The 23,235-nt window shown below is 38.3% G+C and overlaps 1 protein-coding gene across 1 annotated transcript; it reads left to right on the top strand.

The window, feature by feature from the left end:
* Positions 1-234: 234 nt before the first annotated feature.
* Positions 235-8,541, top strand: AGR3 (anterior gradient 3, protein disulphide isomerase family member). The gene is made up of 8 exons (XM_066565751.1): positions 235-256; positions 1,959-2,088; positions 4,322-4,385; positions 5,643-5,695; positions 6,327-6,403; positions 6,659-6,722; positions 7,696-7,779; positions 8,492-8,541. Exons 2-8 carry the CDS (start codon positions 1,983-1,985, stop codon positions 8,539-8,541), a joined length of 498 nt encoding a protein of 165 aa, XP_066421848.1. The 5' UTR covers positions 235-256; positions 1,959-1,982.
* The last annotated feature ends 14,694 nt before the right edge of the window (positions 8,542-23,235 follow it).

Below are 23,235 nucleotides of genomic sequence, written 5' to 3'. Positions count from 1 at the left end.
ATGCGAGGATTCAGTGTGTAAGCATGGGAACTTGCAAGAGAGAAAGTTGGAGGCAAGGCAGAAAAGCAAGGGGGAGGGTGGAAACACATCATTTCAGTTTTCAGCTCAGAGGTTCCTCTCATTTTTTCCCAGGTGAATGTGCCGCTGCTGCTACACAGAGACCTGGGCAGCTCAGGTGTTCTGTGCTTAAATCACTGATTTTTAACTAACAAATTACAGGAAAAGGACCTTCAATCAGGAGAACTGGTCGTGGCTGGTGAGCAAGTATTTCTCATTCTTAACTCTCCTTTAGTAAAGCAACGAGGTTTTGTTCACAAATGCCTTACAAGCCTAGTTATACAAAAAGACAAGTGATAGATGCATAGAGATTACCTAGCAAATATTTGTTCTGGCAGGGAATTGAAGGAAATCTATGTGGTCTTGGCTGTCCTTTTTTAATCTGAATCAATTAAATAATATTGGAATATGCAGCATCAAAAATATGGAATATTAAATTTAAACTGCCTCCATTTGCAGCTCCAAATCCCTCTTAATTTTCTATAGGATAATCAAGTAATAAGCTTCAGATGATTTTACCTGTGATTTAAAGAGATTAACATTTTGATTTTTTTATTAATACATCATGAAAGACTCCTTTCTACTACAAAATTACAATGTATTTTTTCCTAGCTTTTGCATATTTTAATGTACAACTTCTTCTCCAGCCACCTGAATAGAATGAATTTCTCTAATTGAGATTGCCAGTTATTAGAAATGGAGTTTTAATTTGTTCACAAGACATTTAACTGCTAACAATGATTCTGTGATGTGAAGAGATCCATTAAAACAGTACTTTTCGTGCCTCTTGGTCCTAAAATGTATGAAGCATTTTCTTTTGCCATTGGTCAAGGTTGTATTTCCATACTAACATCAATTTTAAATGCAAGTTAGAGGTTTTCTTTATCAGTACAGGCACAAATATCTTGGGATTTTTTTTTTTTTTTTTTTTTTTTAAGGCAGGGGTGGAGGGTTGTTGTTATTATTATTCATTTGGTTTGGGGGTTTTTTATTCAAGTCAAAGTAATTTTTCAGTGGGGCATCCTGGTAGCTCCTAAAGCTCAACCTCTGAAAAGTGGAATCTCCAGTAAGATGACTGAGAGGTATCCTGACCTACATGCATTACACTTTTTAAACTCAGTTGAAACAATCTTATATCCACCTCAGTATCAGATCTTTAATGCCTAGAAGTGATTGTACTGGAATAAAGTGAACTTATCAATTAAAAACAGTATGGCTTTGTAATGCTTTTTATCAACTCTTGCTTTTGTTCTCTGACTTTTATCAATGTAAGAAATTACTGAATTTCTTATCATGATCTTGGTCAGGAAGAGAATACTCAACCAGACAGAAACACAGAAGAATCATTTTATTCAGAAGGAGTTAAGCTGAAATTCAGTGTAAAATATGAAACAAAGAATGGGAATTTTTTTAAGTGGAGACTTAAAAAATTACTGCAATTTCAACATTTTGGAAGGATTGGACAATTTAAAGAGCATTATACTCGAGGCAAATTCTTGCCAATCTTCCTACTTAATTAAGAAGGATATTATGATACATCTTTTCACAAAAAAGCTCCAATGTAAAAAAGAAATAAAAATCCCATGCTGTTACGTATCACTGAAATGAAAAAACCCGGAGCAGTGTCTTGAAATTGCTGTGATCCAGTATTACAGCATTGTACTAGTTCATGAGAATCACATGAGAACAGTACCCTGCAGCCTCATTTTGACTGCTGAAAGTAGCATTGCACAGCAAATTTAAGCACTTCCAGTTTGCATTTTCCTCACAAAGGCAAGCATTTCTAGAAAAAAACCAGAAGTGTCTCTGAAGTACAGATTGTTAGGATGCCACTAACATATTGATCTATGCTGCACCAAGTGACAAATCCATGTGACTAAAGCTGTTTCTTTGTTTCCCAGTTTCCTTGCATTGGAAGGGAAATAATGCTCCATTCTACACTGGCCTTGTCCCTCTTGCTAATTGCAGTCACTTCCAACCTTGCCATGGCAATTAAAAAGGAAAAACGAGCACCTCAGACCCTGTCAAGAGGTATTGTATGTTCACTGAATGTAGTTACCTCCTCACCTTACCATATAGATCAACAAATATGTTTATTTTGAATGTGCATTTATAGAATGCACACACATATATATTTATAAAACATACATAGAATGCACATATAGACTTACTGAGGTGTGTTTTCTTTAGTGTTAAGTAATGCTGTAATTAATATATGTTCTCATTCCAGATAATTTGACCCCATCAGTTTATTAAGCATATGACTGAAGGCCTCATATAGCCTGTATATTTTATATAACTCATTGTGATCTAACAGAAGCAAATAACCTAAACTGAGTCTCTTAAATCAAGATGTACGTGTAGGACTATCAGTGAAAAAATATTCTTTGACAGACCCATTTGAAATATATATTCTTATTGTAACCTACCATAACATCAGTTGCTATGGAACACATTTTCTACAGACTCATTTTTGTACACAGAACAGTTTGAACCACTGGTGGGGTTTCCTGCATGACTTTTTTTTTGCTTTTCATCAGATATCCACTGCAAAGCATGACTGTGTGTAATTCACTTCTCTATGGTGCATAATTTTCAACTTGGATATTAAATAAAGACCTTGTTTTAATTTATTTATATCTAATCAATCCTTAGAAATACAAGCAGAAAAATAGCTTAGCAAGCTCTTTTTCCCTTCCCCATCCTTCTCCTCCTTTTGGGACTATTCAACAACAACAAAAAAATCCCTTCATCTCTCTTCCTAACCTCTTCTGCAGGCCATGTAATGCCTGCAGATCCCACAGGATCTGAGTTTTCCCTATCCTAGCAAAATTGCACATCTCTCAGACATTCATCTGAGCCTAATTGCTCAGAGATCATTTGACAAAATCATGCACCACCTGGACTAGCCTAAGAGAAATTTCAAAACACTTTTTGCAAGCAGTGTCCCTGGGGAAAGGTTATTATCAGTCTGGGATCTGTTGCTTAGTTTGCCTAGATCAGGATTTATTTTTTCCCAGTAAGCCTAAATGGACAAAAAAGATAACAAAATCTTTTACATTGTGTCAGATTTGGAAAAAAGCAAAGCAAAACAAAACAAAAAAAAACAGCAAGCAAACTACAAAGTACTCACAGAAAACAAATATAACTTTTCTATTTCAGGTCGATTGGGATGCCTTGAGCACTTTCCCTGTAATTTTCACAGGCCACGGGAAAATGCTTAAATGTGCTGCAAAATGCCCCAGATTGCTGACTCCTGTGTGCAGTTACCTGCATCAGGAGCTGCCAGCAGCCAGGGTTGGGAAGGCACTGGTCAGCATGCCAGAGTCCCACCATCACCCAGACAGACCTGTGTACTGAAACAAGACATGATCTAGAAGCATCACAAGCAATTGTCCTGTGAGAAATCCAACAGCAAATCTGGGCTGGGCAAAGCACTGTCCAGACAGCACAGAAGAAACAGAGCTTTAACCTGGTCCAGGTCCAGAAACTGTTCTACAATTCCCATGAGAACTGTAGAACAATTCCCATGAATGGAGCCACACTGCCTAGGATACAGGGATCTACTATGCAAGGGCTGGCATCCTTGGGAACTGAAGGCATAAAACCAAGAAGACCATTTGATTTTTGAGATCTGTATGTCCCCAGCTATGGATGAGCTATGGAGCTGATGTTTGTTAGGATTTTGTTTCAGTGGAGATTTTTATTTAACAGCCGTTCCTTTACTGAATTCTTAATTAAATGAAGGGCTTGCAACTTCAGGGATTAAAGTTACTTTGGAGTTAAGTGTACATTCCAAGACTGTTCTAATGGTATTCATATTAAAGCTGATCTTATTTGAGCTGCCATATTTTATTTTTCTCTTGTTATATGCCAGCTTCTCTTTAAGTCCCAGGGTCTACATGAAATGCTGGGCAGACAATATGAAGATAGAAAGGACTAGGGTGCTGATTTAGGGACCTCTGAGCATTTAGAAAGATTAGATAACTTAAAGTCTGTCAAAGGACTTGAAGTGGATATGCAACCAGATATTTTTTGGGCGGGGTTGGGTTGTTTGGTTGAGGTTTTTTAACCTTTTAGTGTGTCTATCAGGAGATGTGAAATTAACATATCCACAATGTTAGAGAACTGTCAACTAAAAACCCCAAATCTTATTTGCATACAAAAGTTAATGCACAAAAACAAAAAAGAAAAAAGATAAAAAAACGTATTTGTTATGAGTTACTTGCCTGGCCAGCAGCTAGTCCTTTTGCTTTATTTCTAGGGTGGGGAGATGAAATTACATGGGTACAAACTTATGAAGAAGGGCTTTATCAAGCAAAGAAAAGGTAAGAGAATAAAAAGTAGCATGAAGACAAAGTTGTTACTTGGTCTTGCCAGAATACACAATAATGAGAGGGAGCAAAGAAACACCATGAGAGCTGATCTGCAGACCACCCAGTTAAATAAAACAGATTCTGTCTATAAACAAAAGGACTTCTAGGACTCATGACTCTGAAGTAACATAATGTAATGCTGTCATTTCTTTGCCACAAAAGAGATGTTGTCATTTAAATTATCAATCATAGATACCATAATTTTTTAACTACATCTATTGTGTTTTAATATCATGTATTTCTGATTACTTCCTTGAAATCTGTTACGTGTACTCTTGCATGGTGATCTACTGCCTTTGATGTTTCCCCCAACACTTTCTTAGTTGGAATATGTTCATGATATATTTTCTCACTATCTTGATAGAAATGGAAGTTCTAAGCTGTCTTCTCTGAGACTCAGCTGCAAATATATTTGAGAATTCATAACAATATTTATTTAAATATCTTTTACAGTTCATTGTAGATCATAATAGTGTAGCATGAGCTATTGCTCAATTGAAGGCAAATTATATGTAAAACAAAAGACAATTAATTTCATGTACCCTGTGTGAAAATGGTTAGAAATTGACAACTCCTGATATTGAAAGCAGACCCAGCATTAATAACCCACCTGCTGAACAGTAAATATAGTTTAAAAAATATGGGAGGAAATGCACAGAATTTGTTTATGTTTTGACATCCAAAATATAAAATTTTAACACTTTATCAAACTATTTACAGAAGATAAGTAACATCCCATATAGCTGTTCAAGAAATCTTAAAACACAATAAACTTTTCATGGAAAGTATTTGATGATAAACCCAATCTTACCAAATCTATTTTATTCTAATTCATGTACATAATTTTTATTCTCTTAACCCTGGAGAAATTCACACCTAAGCAACATTAAATACCTATTCAACCTGATTATTTACTACCTGGGAATGAAATTATGGTGGAACTGTTGTTTCTTTCTTCCAGAATTTCTTACTATAGACAGCCTATCTAGACATAGAAACTCTGTTTCTCTATTTCTTTCTTTTATGAAGTGCTTATGCTCTTTTCCCTCACTCAGAATTTTCTATAATATTTTACAGAATGTTTATATGGTTTTACTGTGGGTTAACATAAGATTAAATGCAATTTGCCTTTTTCAGTCAGCTAGTAAAATCATCCATCTGAATACATGTCAAATCATCTAACTACATCTTTTATTATTATTAATAAAGTAACAAGCCACTGATGGTAATTCATCATTTGGAAGACTGTCAATACTGCCAAGGTAATTTTGATTTTTTGTGTGTTAAAATCTTGTGAATATTTTTATAAGAAACTGAACCTATATATTTACATTGCACTTACTGAAAATTATTCAGAAAAACAGGTAAATGAAAAGTGAAAAATTTATTACCATTATTTACAAAAACTCCACTATGAAACTACGCAATAATGAACATGAAAAATTCTCACTGCTGCTGTACTGCTATCCCAAATGCAGCACTCAGTTTAAATTAAGAGGCACAGATTGGCTACTGACTCATTGAACAGAATTAATATTGTTTAGCTCTCCTGAAATGGTAACTAAAGAAGGAAGCAAGGACAGGGCTGCTGAAATTGATCTAACAAGAATTTTCTGAGAATAATGCACTTTTGTCAAACCAAGACATGGTATCCATTGAGACAACAGGCTTCATAAATAACAGAAGAGAGCTTCCATTTTCATAGCCAGAGGTTGCCCTGCCACAGGCCAAAAAGCCCCCAAAAGCAGAGATAGAGGCCTGAAGTGTCTCCTCAGGAATGTGAATCAGCAGAGACAGGAACAATGTGGCCCAGTCTCTGGCCAGTGTGGTGCCCAAGCACAGATGGAAAGGCAGCGTTTGAGATGGATTTCAAAGTGATCCTGTCTTTTCTAGCACTGAAGAAAGCTTTCGCAGAAAATGAAGAAATACAGGAAATGGCCCAAAATAACTTCATTATGCTGAATCTCATGGTATGAAGGGTTTGGGGCAATTTGACTGTATCGTTTCATGGTCTGTGTTTTCTCTTTCTTTGCCTTGTGTTTTATGTCATTTTAGATAATTTATCTGACATTTTAGTTATTTAAGTAGAGGCAATTGTGCATGTGTATCCACACATGAGTAGTACCTATCTGGTTTTGTCTTCTGGTAAAAGGTAATTCACAGGTGGTACTATTTCAGCAAATTTACAGAAACATTTTAACAACTAGCCTTAATTTTTATACCAGCATGAAACCACAGATAAAAACCTGTCACCTGATGGACAATATGTGCCTCGAATCATGTTTGTAGGTATGTAAAATATTTATGTATCATTGAAGTTGTTATATCTGAATTATGCCACTGTTGACCTGTGGGGACATCAAAGTGATTCATTTTGCCAAAAGAAAATCTCTCTGCCTCTGTTGTATACTTTGACTCTTGTAAACTTCCTCAGATTACAGATATATCCTGGAGGGTACTAATTTGGGTTTGAGAGCAGGACGTTTAAAACTTTGTTATTATCTGAGTTTTTGCTCTCCATGCTTCTTTCTAGTGCTGTTACAAGACAAAGTTTAATAAAAAAGTCAAATATCTGACTGAATGTAGATGGCTATAAAGTGGACATTACCACAGAATAAATCAATAGTCAGTGGCATCTAAGGATTTATCCCATTTTAAAGCTGACTACTGGAATGTACCAAATTAATTATGCCCCAGAGTGCCTGTTCCTCCTCACTCACTGTACAGGGAGCCTGGAGTGACTCCGTGATGGCATTCAGAGTCCAGCCCACACTCAGACAAAGAGCAGTGTAGTTTCAGCAATCGGTAAATTAATAATAAACTTGGAAGGGTAACTGAGAGAAGAGATGTTCACAACAACTTATTCCCACTCTGGGAACATTAGTAATCAGAAGATTTTCATTCTGAAGGCTCTAGGTAAGTCATGCTATCTATTGCCATAGATAGGCATGACCCCCACTATGCATGCATCTGATCAGATTAACCTCTTCTGTTGTAAACTCAGAACCTGTAAAACAGGATATTTTTCTTTAAATATGAATGTGTAACCTAGCACTTAAAAATAACTGTGTACTATAAAAATGAGCATTAGCTTTTGTTCAGGATTTCTCCAAGTAAAGAGCAGTTGTTTGGAACAGAGTGTAACGGCCTCGTAATTGCTGCACTGATGGAATCAGAAGCAGGGCTGCCAAAGTAATGCCACACCATCACCCTCAGCTGCTGTGGGAATGGAAGGCAGTGTTTGACCCAAACCCTTTTTCAGACCCATCTCTCACAGTAAGAGCTGATATCACAGGAAGATACTCCAACCGGCTGTACACGTACGAGCCGCAGGACATGATGTTCCGTAAGTGCCCCTTTGCCCTTTGTATTTCACACTGGAGGCAGCCAGATAGCCCCATCCTGATCACTTGTGCTTGAGAATCCATTAGGATCTCAAAGTAAAGAATAAATTCCTTGTGAGAGCATTTGCAATAAATTATAATGGTCTAACCTGTTCTAGCAAACAAACATGCATTGTCCCGTTGAATTTATTGGGACTACTCAAGTAAGAAGAATTGAAAGATCAAGGGTGAGAACCTTCAGGATCAAGATCTGAGCAGTTTTATGGAGAATGGTGAAAGTCACTCAAAAGTATCTGACTGTACAATGTAAATAGCCAGTGGTGGGAGGGAATCAGTAAATGCAGGTGGTTGTGTCCATACCCCTAACAGCCATGTATCAGAAAGGAATGTGATTTTTCAGGTTGAGCCAGTTCTTACTCTATGCCATCTATTTGACACCAATGCCGTATCTCACCACAAATACACACTTCACATCTGATTACCAGCTTGCTGTTGAGAAATGGGGAGTTGAAAGGATTCTTGTCAAATCCCTTAAGTTAAACATTTTGATTAATGAAATTTTTTACTTTCTGTCTTAGTATCAATTGCTAAAATAAAATGTGTGACCATAAATCAATTTCATAATGTGAATAATTTACTAAATTCAACTAGGTTTTTTAATTGTATAAATATGCTTCTAATACATTTTCACAGTTCTTTTTTATTTTCTTTCAGTAATAGAGAACATGAAGAAAGCACTACGCCTCATTCAGACAGAACTGTAACCAGTAACAGTGAAATTACCAGAACCTCTACGAGGTGAAGCTGCACCTCTCTGTCTCTACTTGCAAGATGAACTTTTACAAAGCAGATCTGGTATATCAGATTTCATAAGAAATGTTTCTGTGCAACTTGGAGAACAAAAATAAAAGACTAAAGCACCCATTTGGAAAACATGAGGAGAAATATATTAAACACTTTGCAATTAATTATCTAAATAACTGAAAATTATATTTTTAAGTGCAGCAAATTCAAGCTGTACTTTAGCAACCAATTATGACTCACTTAGGTGAGTTATGACTTCTGAAGAGGAGTTATAAACAACCTTTTTCATGTCTATTTGCAATTTATTACATGAGTTAATATCTGCATCTTGCCTCCTCATTTTAACTTTTATTGCAAGAAGCTTATTAATTGTTAGTGTACTCCTGCTTAATACAGTCATTTTTCATTAAAGGAAAGGAAACTTTGCTGTCAAAGCAGACCAGAAAGCTCATACTATAAATTTTGGAATAAATTTTCCTAGGGGGAAAAAACACCAGAACAAACCCACAAAAACAAACAAATAAATAAACAAATAAACAAAACCACCCCACAACAACTGAGTTCTGGGCTTAGCTTTCCTTTGTATAATCCTTTAATTTTTGTTGTGGTAGCTGAAAATGGAAGAGACTGAGTATGCAGTCTCAGTGAGGTGATAATAATCAAAAGGCAGTTACATGTTTTGCTGCAATAAAGATACAATGAAGCAAGAGAGATAGAAGGAGATAGACCCAGAGCTCCAAACCTGAGGCTAAGTGATGTTTGTGAATTCTGGCATGAGAAAAATGAGGAGGTCTATCCTAGCTCTTGACATTTAAATGTCCTTTCAGTCATGGGAAGCTCATCCCAGGCCATTCCCTCTTTTTCTGCAGCATTCCGCCATAAATTTGGGAGCTTATTGAGGGAATCTGGACATACAAAATCTTGGCAAAATTTTCACAGGATTACTGTATGCAAGGGTGGACACCTGTTTTCAGTAAAAAGCTAAAGTCATTTGAAATGGTTTACTATCCCAGCCATGTGGGTTTTTGTGAGGGAAAAATAGTCAGCAATTCAGCTGCAGCAGGAGCATGTATGTTATGTTACATGTAAGGAACTGTGTCATTTTTTTGTGCCACTTGTGTTTGCTTGATGCTGCCTCTGCACCCCAAAGATCCCTGCAGGAAATCTTTGCTAATTCACAATACTTAGTATTAATATGTCATGAGTGAGTTATATTGCATATATCCATGTGTTCATAATTATGTAAAATTTGAATATAAGCATATATTCAACAGAGTAGAGATTAATGACCTGTACACGAAGAAAAAAAAACTTATTTCAGTAATTAGAAATGTATTGTCCTTAGAATCAGCATGATCTTTTTAACTTATGGGAAAAATGCAAGAAGTAAAATTAAACTGCAAAGCTCATTCCTTTGATTTGTGCTCACGTCTACTCATTTATATCTTTATCTGCTCCAGATTTGGCAAGATATCCCTGTGTGTGGTCATACCCTCTTTCGAGCATGCCAGAGATATTCTGGAGAAAGGAATGCAAACTAGCTGCCAGAGATGACCCAGGGTAGCCACAGCAGCCATTCATCTTCCTTTTCTCCAAGCTAAACAACCCCAGTACCCTCAGCGACTCCTCATGGAGCTTTGTGCTCCAGACCCTCCACCAGCTCCATTGCCCTTCCCTGGCCACACTCCTGCCTTATTGGTCTTCCCCCAACCCTTACCCATAAACATCAACCCTGCCATCACCATCACCAAGCTCTAGGCCATCCAAACTCCCCAACATACAGAGCCATCCCTTCCTTGCCTGTCCCACTGGAAGAGTTTATAGCCATCCAGTGCAGCACTCCAGTTGTGCCAGTCAGCACACCATGTTTCCATGATGGCAACCTACACCAGTTTTCCTGACTCCCAGGGGCTTCCAGTTCCTTCTGTTTGTTGCCCATGTTGTGTGCATTGTGTAGATGTGCTTCAGCTGGGCTATTGATCCTAGCACCATTTTGAGGGGAGAAGCCCTAATTCCTACATGACCATTCCCAGGTACTCTGTGGTTTCTAATATCAATAACTCTTGTGTCTCTGCTGCCACATGGCTCTATCCCCCACCTCCACTGAGAGAACAGACCAAAGGACCTCACCAGCACACTGTCCCTCAAACATTTGTGTGACACTACCAGGCTTAACTCCACGGAGCCTGCTTTTATCCCCTTCCCTCTTCAAATCCAGTTTAAAGTTCTTGATTCCTTTAGTGGATCCATTCATAAGCAAAGATGGCTGTCAAGAATGCACAAAGGTGGAATCCCAAAAGATTTGTACAGGACCACAGTCCAGATCTTGCTTGATCTCAGGAAAGCTTAACTTCATAATCTCACCTCAGTGCTGTAAAAGGAAATAAATGGTAGAATAACCAGTTATTGAAATTGTGAAAGAAACAAGTAATTCAAACCTTAGTCCTGGAAGACTACTGTTCTTCTGCTCTTTTTTGGCATTTGATATTGAGTCAGCAGACTCAAGGAAACAAACAATGTAAATTAAACAAAATAAATAACCAAATCATCAGAACAAAGCAATGATCACTGACTCAATTGTCAGACAAAAGCTAGCCTTCAATTTACAATGCAGTGAATGTTATTTTAACATTTGAAGCAAATCCAGATTCATTTCCAAAGGTATTATTGATAATGATTGCATCTGTAACCTTGAATAGTGTTTGCTGCTGTGGAACTTTGTAACAGTTTTGACAAACCACTCATTCAAGCAGAGAGTAGCCAATTTCTAGAGATGCCACAGGCACATGAATTATGCTGTGTCAGATGAAATCTCTTTGAAAAGTCAGTAAAGAGGATTTCACCCTCTTCTTTCCCTTCTCAAATCCCCATAAGTACCATGCTGAAATCTCTTCCCAGCCACAGTCTTCAGAGATGGGACTAAATCTTTGGTATTCTTAAAGACTCAGATCAAGTCCTTTTGGTGGAGCTAGATATTCAGGTAAAAGACATCCTGCATGTACATATTTTTTATTCACAACTTCGTTCAACAGTTATCCCTAATTTTAGAGCTGTTACTACATTTCTGCCTTCTCTTTGAAGAATCTTTTGCCAGGTAATATTTTGGCTGATGGAACAGAAACTCAGATCTCAGATTAAAGTCTCATTGCTCTATAAGAGAGTAAGTCTGTAACCTATTCAATAACAGATTTAACATGATTCTTTCTCCTCTTTTCCTCTGAAATGACTGGCATGATAGTCTGCTCCCTCTTTTATTCTTTGCTTTTCTGTTTGCACACCAACAAATTTATTCACAATATTAGTAGGCAGATTTTTGTTTATACTCTTTGCTTTCCACTTTCTTAAGAAAAGAGTTGAAAACTGTTCCTTTTGTTCCTTGGTTATCTGGAACTAAACCAACCAGGTTAGAGTTGAAGGAAGAGAATAAAAGGCTGAAAATGTGAACATGAGAGCAGAAGTTATTTTACACAGAATAAATTTATTCACAGAAAAAGGACCAATAGATGAGAAAACCTATCTGTGTAGACTGTGTGCTTTTACAGAACTCATAACCTGTATTCTCTATGTTTAGGTGTTAACATTCACATGGGCATAATGCAGTATCACCTGTAGAAATCCATGTTTTATACAAAAAGATTTCTCTGAGTTTTGCCTTTGGTATGAACACAGAATATTCTGGGAAGAAAAAATTACTGCCACCTGCTCACATATCCGTCTCTGCTTTACTGTCTGGACTTATCTGGTGTAATCAGACCAAGAGTAGACAAACAAATGTGGACTTAACGTCAGCAAGGTGAGGCTCAGGAATCTGAGAAGTGACAGAACAGGATCCTCCCCTGTGTATCCGCCTCAGCGCAGAAAGGCGTTCCCTTTTCCAGGCAGATGGCTGATCCATTGGTCTGTGGAGCTAAAACATTTTCCCATGTGCAAATATTTGCACCTGACCAGAACAAAAGAAAAATCACCATACCTTTGTGTACTGTGGAGGTGAGAGACTGTGGGACACCTCAGCACTTAAAATGCAGAAGTAACTTGATCTTGCAGAATAAGACTGATAAAATTAGGCTTGTTTCATGTACTACTCATATTCTTGCCAAAGGCTGACACAGAGAAATTTCCAAATGCTGAGGTGTCCTCCACAGGATCAACCAAGTCACTGACTGCTTCCTTTTGTTTGTTCCTTTTTTCAAATGGATGTAGAGATCTACAGTGCAAGTCAAAAGGAAATGAATAGTCTCCACAGCAATTAAAAAGTCCAAAACCACTGAATATAAGGGGAAAAATATTTACTTTTTCACCAGAAAATCTACAGAATTTGCAGTCTATCTCTTAATTCCTTTTCCTTTCTCCTTAAGACGTCTGTGCAATTCATCGCTTCCATCTTTGGTTGCTACCATGTATTGTAAATAACTGATCCTTTCATCAATAAAAGTGCATCTATTTCAGCAAACTGTTTTCTTTTATGAGGTATCAGATATTTGCTGATCCCTTTAGAATCAGAGAAGGCACACAATAACTACTGCTTCCCCTATTTTTGTGTAATTAGACAAAAACCTAAATAAGCAGAATCATCTTTTAGTTCACACTGCCATATCAAGAACTGCATTTTGAAACTTTCCAATAATGCCAGCTCCATCAGACATTCATCAAGTCACCCTTTGTACACCTCTAAGTCTGACCTGTGAGAAAGAGAAAAGATGCTATACACGATAAGTTTTCAAGTTTATGAGACTCAAAAAACAACACTCCACATGGAGTGTGCTGGTGCTTAGACTGTGTTATTATTTTAGGAAAGAGCCTAAAACAGCTTTAAAAAGATCTGTGTCTTCTGTTACCTTTCTGAGGTATCACTCGTTACTCCTTACCACACCCTGGCTACATGTCCCCAGGTGATTGTTTGTAAAGGGCTGGCACACAAGAACCCACCCTGCTATTTAGCACTCAGCCAGCTGCAGAGAGATGAGTGCACGGATGTATAAAAACCACCAGCCTCATTGCTTATGTTCACATGCAGGGAAGAGAGCAGTGACTGCCTGGAGGAGAAGCTACACCCCATGGTGAGAAATATTGCATAGGATGGAGAGAAAAGTCCAGGAGTCCCTTGCTGCGCTAAGGGATTTTTTTGCTTCAAGCCTACAAGTAGTGGGGGCTGTGATTTTACACAGCTCTTGAGCATTTTTATCAGAGCATAAGAGCAGCAGAAGGGCATGCATCTTCCAGACCTTCACTGCTTCCCTTGGAAGACAGCTCTACAACACATATATCAAATTATTATTTATTCTCAATATTATTTGTATTCACAAACATTTTCGTATATGCATTCCTACTGAGGAGCATTCTTGCCCTAATTGAAAAAATATTCCTCCATGGTTTCAATGGCTTAGTTCTCAGTAATTCGTATACTCTCGACCTTGACAATTTAAAAAAAAATCCCAAATTCCATAATGAATTCCCAAAAAGGAATTCAAAGATGCAGAGTAATAGTTGCCCTGGACCTGGAGATTAAAACTTTCCTTCCTTGGAAAAACACCCTTTTTTATTTACTGACCAAACAAATTAATACAGAGGGAGTCATAGTCCAGTAAAAATGTATTATGGGCCGTCCTGCATTCTTGGACTCAAGATATGAGATGCAGAACAACTCCATTAAAGAGAAATAAACCTTTAGCATTTGTTTAGTAGTTGTTTATAAAAGCCAAGGAACAGCTCTGTGGATATCTCACAGAGAATTTTAAATGAATAAGCATTATTTCATATGCTATTTCTAGAAGGCACCAGTGGAAGTGTGAACCTATCTGAAGTGTTTATGTGGCAGCCACTTTATTCACACCATCAAGAATGACCACTGGGGATGCCTTCAGGCTGCCTTTCCTGACCAAGTGTGCTGGCTGCACAGATGGTGAGCTGGGTTGTACAGCCCTAGGTACAGCCACAGGGCATCTCTGGGGCACAAAGCACCAAACACCTTAAGCACTAGGCAAAGCTGTATCCAAGGCAGCTGTGCTGCCTGGAGGTGTCCTGCCATATGGAGGCAGCATTAAAGAGACTGACAGATCCTTTGGTTATTTACCCTGAAGTGAGTTGCAGGAGCTAAGGATGTTGACCTTTCCATATTTTTATAGAGAAGGAACGAAAACACAAGCAGGTTAAGATCACACAAAAAGCATGTGGCAGGTCAAGGAACTGAGGGTGCCTTTAGCTAGCTAGTATTAATGGAAAAAAGCACCAACTAATTAGCACTGCCTCTTTCTGACTGTGGAATCTGTTCTATCAGTCATTTCAATTCCTGAAATTAAGGGAGAAAAGGCATTGTGCTAAGACAAATGAAAGAGAGCATCCGCAATTTTGTAACCAACACATAAACCACAAAACCTTTCCTTCCTGAACTGAAACAAATCAAAGGATACGTGTCCTTTGAGAGGATGACTCACCAAGAAAGCTAAAGAAAAGTCTTCCTGCTATATAACTTCATAACATGGTCTACTGAGCCATAAACCTAGAAGAAACAATGTATTTGAGAAAGAGTGGATTCCCAAAATACCTTTGGTAAACATAATTCCACAGTTCTATCTACAGTGCTAGAGATTTTTTTAGTAGCTACCCTGTCTCCAGGTAAAGCTGAAATTCATTTAAAGAAGAAACTGTGGTTCCAAGTCTGACAACAGCAAGATTGCCAGTGCCTGTAAATACTTTGGCATTACACTAGATGTATATTTTAGTCATGTAGACTCAATATGTTTGTGGCAGTATGCTGATAAATCATGGAAATATTCAAATTACATAGGGACTATAGGGGCAAGTTACCAAAAACATGTCAGGCTCATAGCCACATTTTGAAACAGCAAAGTTGAAAAACAAGCAAAATCTCCCATAAATATAATTATAATAATTTAAAACAGTGCAGAGAAAAATAAAAATCTTACTTATTTTATATATTATATATTTGTATACACAATTTGTGAAGGTATTGGCTATGCTTGCTAAACCAGGAATAAAAAATATACTTTTAGAAGTATTTCACTTATGAAACTGTAGATTGCTTTGCATGCTGATACAGGGGTGGTGGGGGACAGGTGGCAGGATCATTCCCATCCCCTTTATGGGTAACCAACACAACAGGGTGCCTTTCTATACTGCCTGTCCACAGACACATATGGCAGGGGGAACAAATGGGAGGAATGAGAAATTTACATGCAGTTGGTGGGTTTACTGGGACTCTAATGGAAGTGTTCAAGGCCAGCTTGGATGGGGCCCTGGGCAACCTCGTCCAGTGGAAGGTGTCCCTGACCATGGAAGGGGGTTTGGAAATAGATGATCCTTAAGGTGCCTCCCAACCCAAACAATTCTCTGATTCCATGGAGAGAGGACAGAACTCAGTCCCAAGAGCAGCACATATTGCTGACATGAACACATTTTCCCTTTTTGGCCATTATGCTCCTCTCATGGTACTTGGGGTGAGTGATTACTGCACAAGTGAAATGCACTGCTCCTACTCAACAATAATGGCTCTGCTTGATGAAGGGAAGCAATGGCAGCTGTCATCATTGTTCTCCTTGGTTCATTCTGACACATGATTAAAGACTAATCATGATCCCTTGATTATTATTAGTTTATCTGAAGCTTAACTAGTAGGTAACTGCTAGTTAACCTTGTACAAATTAAGGGGAGAAACTTCTGTTTCAGGGGCAGAGTATCCACTACAGCCTAAGGCAGGTGGCAGGAGAAATAAAGGCTTGGCACTGTATCTACCAAATATGAAGCTAACTTCTCTTTGGAGAACAACAATTGCCTCAGAGCAGAGCCTTGGCCTTCAGTGTGCAGCTTGTTATTGAGTCCTGAAGTTCCCTTACAGGTTATTTTCTCTTATTTTGGGAGTGTTGCTCCAAAATCAGATAAACTGTTCGCATGAAGTGCTTTGGTTTGAACAGAATCTGAACTGATACCTGAAGGGGAGTGTGCACAATCACTTCCTGAGATTTACCTACACATCAAGTGCTTTCATGCAATGCTAGACAACATGGAACATGTTGTCTCTCCTGTATTAGGTAGTATTTTTAATGACTGATTTTATTACCTACAAGATGGATATAGACTTACTGTATGAAACATCAAACATATTGCCAGCGTGTTTCTACAGTTACACTGTGAGTAGTTATAATCTCTTGTTATAAAAAGCTTGATATAGAAAGGCTGCCTCCTCCTGGTATATGTTGGTTCTAATCACTTCTTCATGCACCTCTTCAGGCAACAAAAAACATCTCTAATTATCCTCAGAGTTACCAAGGCACTTACTGTGTGGTCATTACAGAAAATTTTCAAACTCATCTCCTGTATAAGTTAGACTTAGTGAAACCAGAGTAGAATGGCAGATAGAAATTAACTTGTTTAACAGAGAAAGGACAGCTTTTACACAGTTGAAGCGACAGTGCTAGGCAAGAGTAGAATGAAACACAGATTTCTTTGCCAATTTTAGGTGCAAACTGATGAAGTGATAACTTATATAAGCAACTTATATAAATGTAGCCATTCTACACATTAAACTTGAAAAATGTATTTTCTTTCTCTAGCTGTGTTATTTCCTTTTCTTGTTGACAAGACCACTTATACCTTATGGACCTAAAATTCATCTTTATGCTTCAAGTAATTATTTGGACATGACAGCAAAAGGGACTATAGGTGGGAATGTAATTTAACACCCCATGCTACTAAACCATGAGTTAATTTATTGCAAAACATTGCATACTAGGGAACATAACAGTGATACACTTCTTTAATTTGGTTTTAAAATGTGTATCATGCATCATACATGCATCTCAATTCTCCTGGTCGTGTTACCTTGTCAGCACAAAATGTTTCTCCTCCTTTGATTTAAGAGGAAAAACATGAAAGAAAGCAATGACAAAATAAAGACTGAATTTGGAAGACAGTAGAGAAACAAAGGATAAGCTATTCACTGAAAAATTCCTCTGTATATCTTAAATGATATTTTCCTGAACTTGAGCCAGAATTAAGCCAAAAACTAAAGCCTTGAGGCTGTCATTCTCTAGGGAAAAAGCATAAGTCAACTGTCAGTGGCTGCCTGGGGAAGGGAGGGTCATCCCTGACAGGTATTTAAGGCAAATATTGCTAACATACAGTCTTGTCCTACTCAACAGAAGATGGAGTGACACAGGCTGTAAAGAACAACAGTGCAAAATGTGCCTTTCTAGGCTCTTTTCTCCAGGGAAGAAAAAAAAAAATGCATCAAAGAGGAGCTGGTCTGAGCTACTTTAAACTGCCATTTCCCAGCATGGATTTCCTAGGGAAGTAGCTCTGGAATCTTGCCTCCTCATTTACAGGGATTACACATTGCCCTCTCTCTCTTTCATATCTCCAGGCCATGCAGCTTCCTTGTGTAGGCAGTTTGTGCCTATGTCCTGGTCCTTCCTGGAAGGAAGAAGGAAAGGGATTGCGGGCATGACCATATAATCTAAGTAATATTCATAAATCAAAGGAATTTTCACAATCAGAGAAATACTGTTATAATTAAAATAATTACTTTTATAAAACTATAGGTATTATAGGGTTTTTTTTTTCACCAAAACAGCACTTTGTGCTTTTCTTAAATATAAATTCAATTGCACAATTAAAATAACCCAGAAACAGGTATGTATCCATGACAGCAAACTTCCAGCTCCTGCATGGAATTTTGATTGTTGCTCAACATTACTTTGTCATTGGTTTATTATATCACTGATTCTATTTACCTTCATTTAGAGATCCCTCTTTCTGAAACACCTGTGAGAACAGAAGTGAGCCAAGCCCTTCACAATGCAGATATTCACCATGGACTCTGCTAAGCAGTTGCTCAGGACATAACAGTCATGTTATGTCAGGAGTGGCTGCAACTGTTCCTACAGGGTTCGGTGGGAGGGTTTGTGAGACAGCATCCCTTCCTACACTGCAGGAAGTTTGCACCATAAGCGCCTGTATCACCACCCTGACTCCTCATTTCCTCCTCCTGCACATAAGTGCATCCAGGCAGGAAGAGCTGCCAGTGACACCCTCCCAGTTTGGCACAGGAGGCACAGGGCAGCTTTCTTCCTTTTCCACCACATGATGACTCCTGTGTTTCATTGAGGACCCTGCCAGCCCCAGCTCCTATCTGCTTTCCCCTTGTCTCCAGCATCCACCCAGCTACGCAAACAGGGCAAGGCAGAGCTGTGTTCAGCTGCAGCAGCTGCCAGCCTGCACAGCAATGCCACTCCCTCTGCACAGACACAGCTTAAACTTGATTTCCAGAACACATCTATCCTCCCAGGTTGGTTTGCACAAAGCACTCTGTGTCCCTTCATTCTTTTCCACAGATACAAAACCTTCACTGAATGCACAGCAGGGCCTCAGCCTGAGCAGTGAACTTAATGTGACCAGCTCAGGGATCAAAGGTCTTACTGCACATTTACAACACAAAAAGAGTTGTCAAACAGAATGACAAGAATGATCAAGCATTCAAGAATCATTCCCTATCACTTTATTTGATAGGATAAGCTGTTTCCTATGCTCCCTCAAGACCAGAATATTACAGGGGCCAAGAAGGCAGAATATTAATCCTCAATAATCAGGCAAGATGGAAACAAATAGCCTGGGTCAGAATGACAGCCATGCCCCAGCGTGGGTGTATTTAGGGGCTTTGTTGAATAGGCTACCATGTGAAAAACCTCCCAATAGTCCTCCCAGCACAGCAGCTTAGTGCAGTTGTTTAGTCTCTCATTTCTGAGCTCCTCACCACAGGACCACAATTAGAGCCAGCACGGAGGCATTCCTCAGGCTGGGCTGGCAGGGCTGACCTCCTGCCCTCCCCTTCCCCAGAGAAGCAGTGATCTCAGAGAGCACCAACCACACTGCTGACATCACGCTAGGCACTGTAATGAGACAGCCTGTCCTTTGTCAAGGGGCAGATTCATCCAACTTGGCAGTGCCCAGTCCCAGGCATGGCTTACTGGTTCAGAATAAATTCACACAGAGAGGGGCAGGGTTGCCTGATGACCACAATGGAAAGACCCTCTGATGGACAGTCTTGATGTCATTCCTCACAAAAAAAAAACAAAACAGAAAAGTCCATGAGGTTTTTCAATTTTGCAACAGTGAGCGGTGGTCTTAATAGATATCAAATGTTTATAATTACCACCATGAAAGAAGCTTGTTTCCTGTTCCCAAATATTAATTGAAAAAGAGAACTTCTGCATCACTGCTCTGGCAAGATCCTTTGTCCTTTCTGGGGTCTGCATGTGTATAGAGATAGATAGAGAGATAGAGACAGACAGATAGGTAGATAGATAGATAGATAGATGTATTTAAAATATAGATTTGACAGACAGACATGGCAATTTGAAATCTATGGATCAGATTTTAATGATATATAGAGATTTGCATTTATCAAAACAGTAAACAACAGGTGTAAAAGTACACAGGATTTAGGACAGGTCTGAGATTTAGGACAAATTATTTAAGACTAATCAACCTAGAAATAATTGCTTAATACTAAAGGAAGTTCTTTGCAACTTAAATTAGCAGCGGCTTGACAAATTGAAACCATCATGGATAAATATAGCATGGGTATATTTATTCCCTGAAACTCTTCTTGAAAACATCAAGTCAGTCAGGAATAAGCAGGCAGCCACTCAGAAGCTGACACATTTTCTCTCCATCAGTAAAAGTGATTTGAAAGGGATTTGCACTACAAGAATACTCAACAGATTTGCTATTGCTTAGCACAATATACTGCAAATAGAACATGCAGCAGACTTATTATCTGACCTAGGTCATCTCCTGATTAAACATATATAGATTGGAAGAGATTATTCATTAAACAGAGTAGAAGTACTAGCCAAGCTACTGCTTACATGAAGAAACCATATCCAATTAGCTTTGCAAGTGAGCTAAATGCAGGAATTAAGAGGAAGGTAGTTCCAGGACACTTCCGCCAGCACATCCTGTTCAGGATGCCTGAACACACACCTGCTACACCCCTGCATCATACTGACTTATATTTCCATATTCTGTGCCACAGGGACAATATTTCAAAGATTATTAAATATTGGCATCACTATAATTGGGAAAAATTAAGGATTAATTTAAAAACTTGAGTCAGTAACAAAAAGTAGTCCTGCCACATTGTTTTCAAACCAAGAGTTATAATCACAATACATACATCCTCATGCTCCTAGGTCATTCAGGGAGAGGGCTGAGATCTCACTCTAAGCTGGTGCTTCTGTTCAAAGCCAGTCCCCAGGAACTGGACAGGAACCAGGACCCGACTAAGCACTTACACATGACACACAAGCTGTACCTCAGACAGCTTAATGTTAAAACCATGTCTGGCAGAAGTGAAACTCTTCATATAGAGCTGGCAAAGGAACACCTACTCAGCACCATGGCCAAGCTCACCCAAGAATAAAGGGGAAGTTCCTCAGTGACTGAAAAGGAGTTTAGGAATGAAGGCACTCAGCTAAGCAGTCAGCTGATTACCCATAATGGTGAGCCCAGTGCACTTCATCTGTCAAAATGACAGTATGATCACTTCTCTGCCCCAAATATCCCCAGCAGAGCTTGGGCCAATTTTTGCACAATATTATATCAGATAAGCTAAGAATTACCACTCAGAAGGAAAATCTTTTCCAAACATTTGTGTGACTATGTTGTGTGACCTGCCAATTCCTCCACTGCTGTGTGTACTTACAACAACACTCTGCTCCAGTAGCTCTGGCATAGGGGACTCCATCAACCTCACAAGCACCCTGTGCTCTCACCTCTCCATTTATATAATTTCCCTTTTTGTTATTATAATAGTAACAGTTTGCCAGCACAGTTTCACTGACACAGTTCCATAGCTCCCTGGATCTATGTGAACAATTTTAGGGCTTTACAGTTGGTTATTTGATTTCATCTTTGGTAGAGCCCCGATGAAAAACTGGACTCAAAGTGTAGATGCCATATTAAGATGCCCCACAAGAGCTCTGGAATGACCCAAGTTCATATCCAAAACAAACTCCTTCAGAATGGTAAAAGCTGTAGTCATTGTGCAGTGCTAAACTCCTAAACCATGTTTAACAAAGTGTTCCTAATCAAAAAGAACATCAGGGTACTTAGCAAAAAGTCACAAGTAAATTTAGTAATGGTAGGCACAAAATGCAAATCTGGGTTGTATATTCAAGTGTTGAGTCCAATATTGTTCAGATTTCAGTGGCATTTTGTCCTGAATTTGCAGGTTGAATGAATAGCAATTTCAAAAACTTGAACCTCTTGCTCTAACAATTTCAAAATCCTCTCTCTGCTTCAAGGAGGACTTAAATTCTCCATTTTACTCTATAAGGCAAACTTCTGCTATCTGATTTTCTACCATGAGTGGGAGGTTCTATGGAAAATTACAAATTTCACGTGTTATACTACATCTTATGCCACCATCTAATTATGAGTAAAATGATTTCATCTTACCAATCTCCCACCAGACTGTTCAACTAGTTAAGTCCTTTCTAAAACATAGACTTTGTAACTGACTCATGCTTTCACTTAGAGAATTATTCACACTGTGGATCTTCACAAGTAGAAACAGCACAAGCAATTCTCTGTGACAGTATCATTTTGGGAAGTGAAGCCAAAATAATTACTTTTTCTAAATAAATTTTTACTTCAATGAGAAATTTTGCAAAAAAATCTTGCTTTTCATATCCAAACATTTTTCTTTCTTTTTTTTTTTTGTAAAATGACAATTTGTTACAAAAAAATGGAAGTCCTTGATCAAACACTTTTTTTTTAAAGTTACTTTTTTTGTTTAAAATGTTTGGTTGGCAACAAATAATTCCCTGGATCCCCAAGCACCCCTTGCAAGAAGCTTGCCTAAATCATAGTTTTCATCCTTCTGCAGAAGCCTGAGAAAAAAAGACTTTAAATAAATGAATGAAAAAAGGAATGGTCTGACTCTGACTCCACTGTTACTTTGAAATTGCACAGTGCAGAATCTACGAATAGGCCCAAGGGCAGGGATAGCTTCACCAAAAAAAAGAACAAGTGTTACTACTCTAGCCTCCAAATATGTGTTTATTTTCCAAAATATCAACCCTGGTAACTGTAGCAAATGGGCAAAGAGATGGTGGTGGGTCTTTCATTAATATCTTTGCTGAATTCATGACTTAGCATGAACTGGTGAATAACACAATCTTTAAAACATAGAATAATATAACAAAACCCCCAAAATTGTAGGGTGGAGCTTTTATTTGCATTTAATTTTATATCCAATTCATTTCCTGATAGAAGAATTGCAGCAATATTTTTGGTACAACTTAGCTGCAAGCTCCTGTTAAACCAGCAGAATAAACCCAGCGTTAACCTTCATCCCTCTCAGCTTTGCTGACTGAGAGCTGCATTCCTGCATTAGAGTGCTGTCCCCAACACATTCAGAATGCAATACCACTTGCATAGAAAACACAAAGAGAAAGTAAAAGGGTAACATCCTTCATGGATAGAATAAACTTTGTCATTTATCTGATGTAATATTAAACCTCATTCCTGTTATGTGCCACAGGTAGGTTTGCTCTCTCTCTCTCTCTCTCTCTCCCTCTCCACTTCCCTAGTCAAACTAAAGGTAGCAAGTAGGATATTTTGATTATTAATTAAAC

The sequence above is a fragment of the Molothrus aeneus genome, chromosome 1 (assembly GCF_037042795.1).
Source record: "Molothrus aeneus isolate 106 chromosome 1, BPBGC_Maene_1.0, whole genome shotgun sequence".
Classification (NCBI taxonomy): Eukaryota; Metazoa; Chordata; class Aves; order Passeriformes; family Icteridae; genus Molothrus; species Molothrus aeneus.
Note: the sequence above shows the minus strand (reverse complement) of the source record. Positions and strands in the feature narration are given on the sequence as shown.

Excerpts from the sequence above, each read along its gene's own strand:
- AGR3 (XM_066565751.1), top strand. The coding sequence starts at position 1,983 with ATGCTCCATTCTACACTGGCCTTGTCCCTCTTGCTAATTGCAGTCACT. Across the intron at positions 5,696-6,326 it reads AGACTGTCAATACTGCCAAG|CACTGAAGAAAGCTTTCGCA; the intron begins GTAATTTTGATT and ends TGTCTTTTCTAG. Across the intron at positions 6,404-6,658 it reads TCATTATGCTGAATCTCATG|CATGAAACCACAGATAAAAA; the intron begins GTATGAAGGGTT and ends TTTTTATACCAG.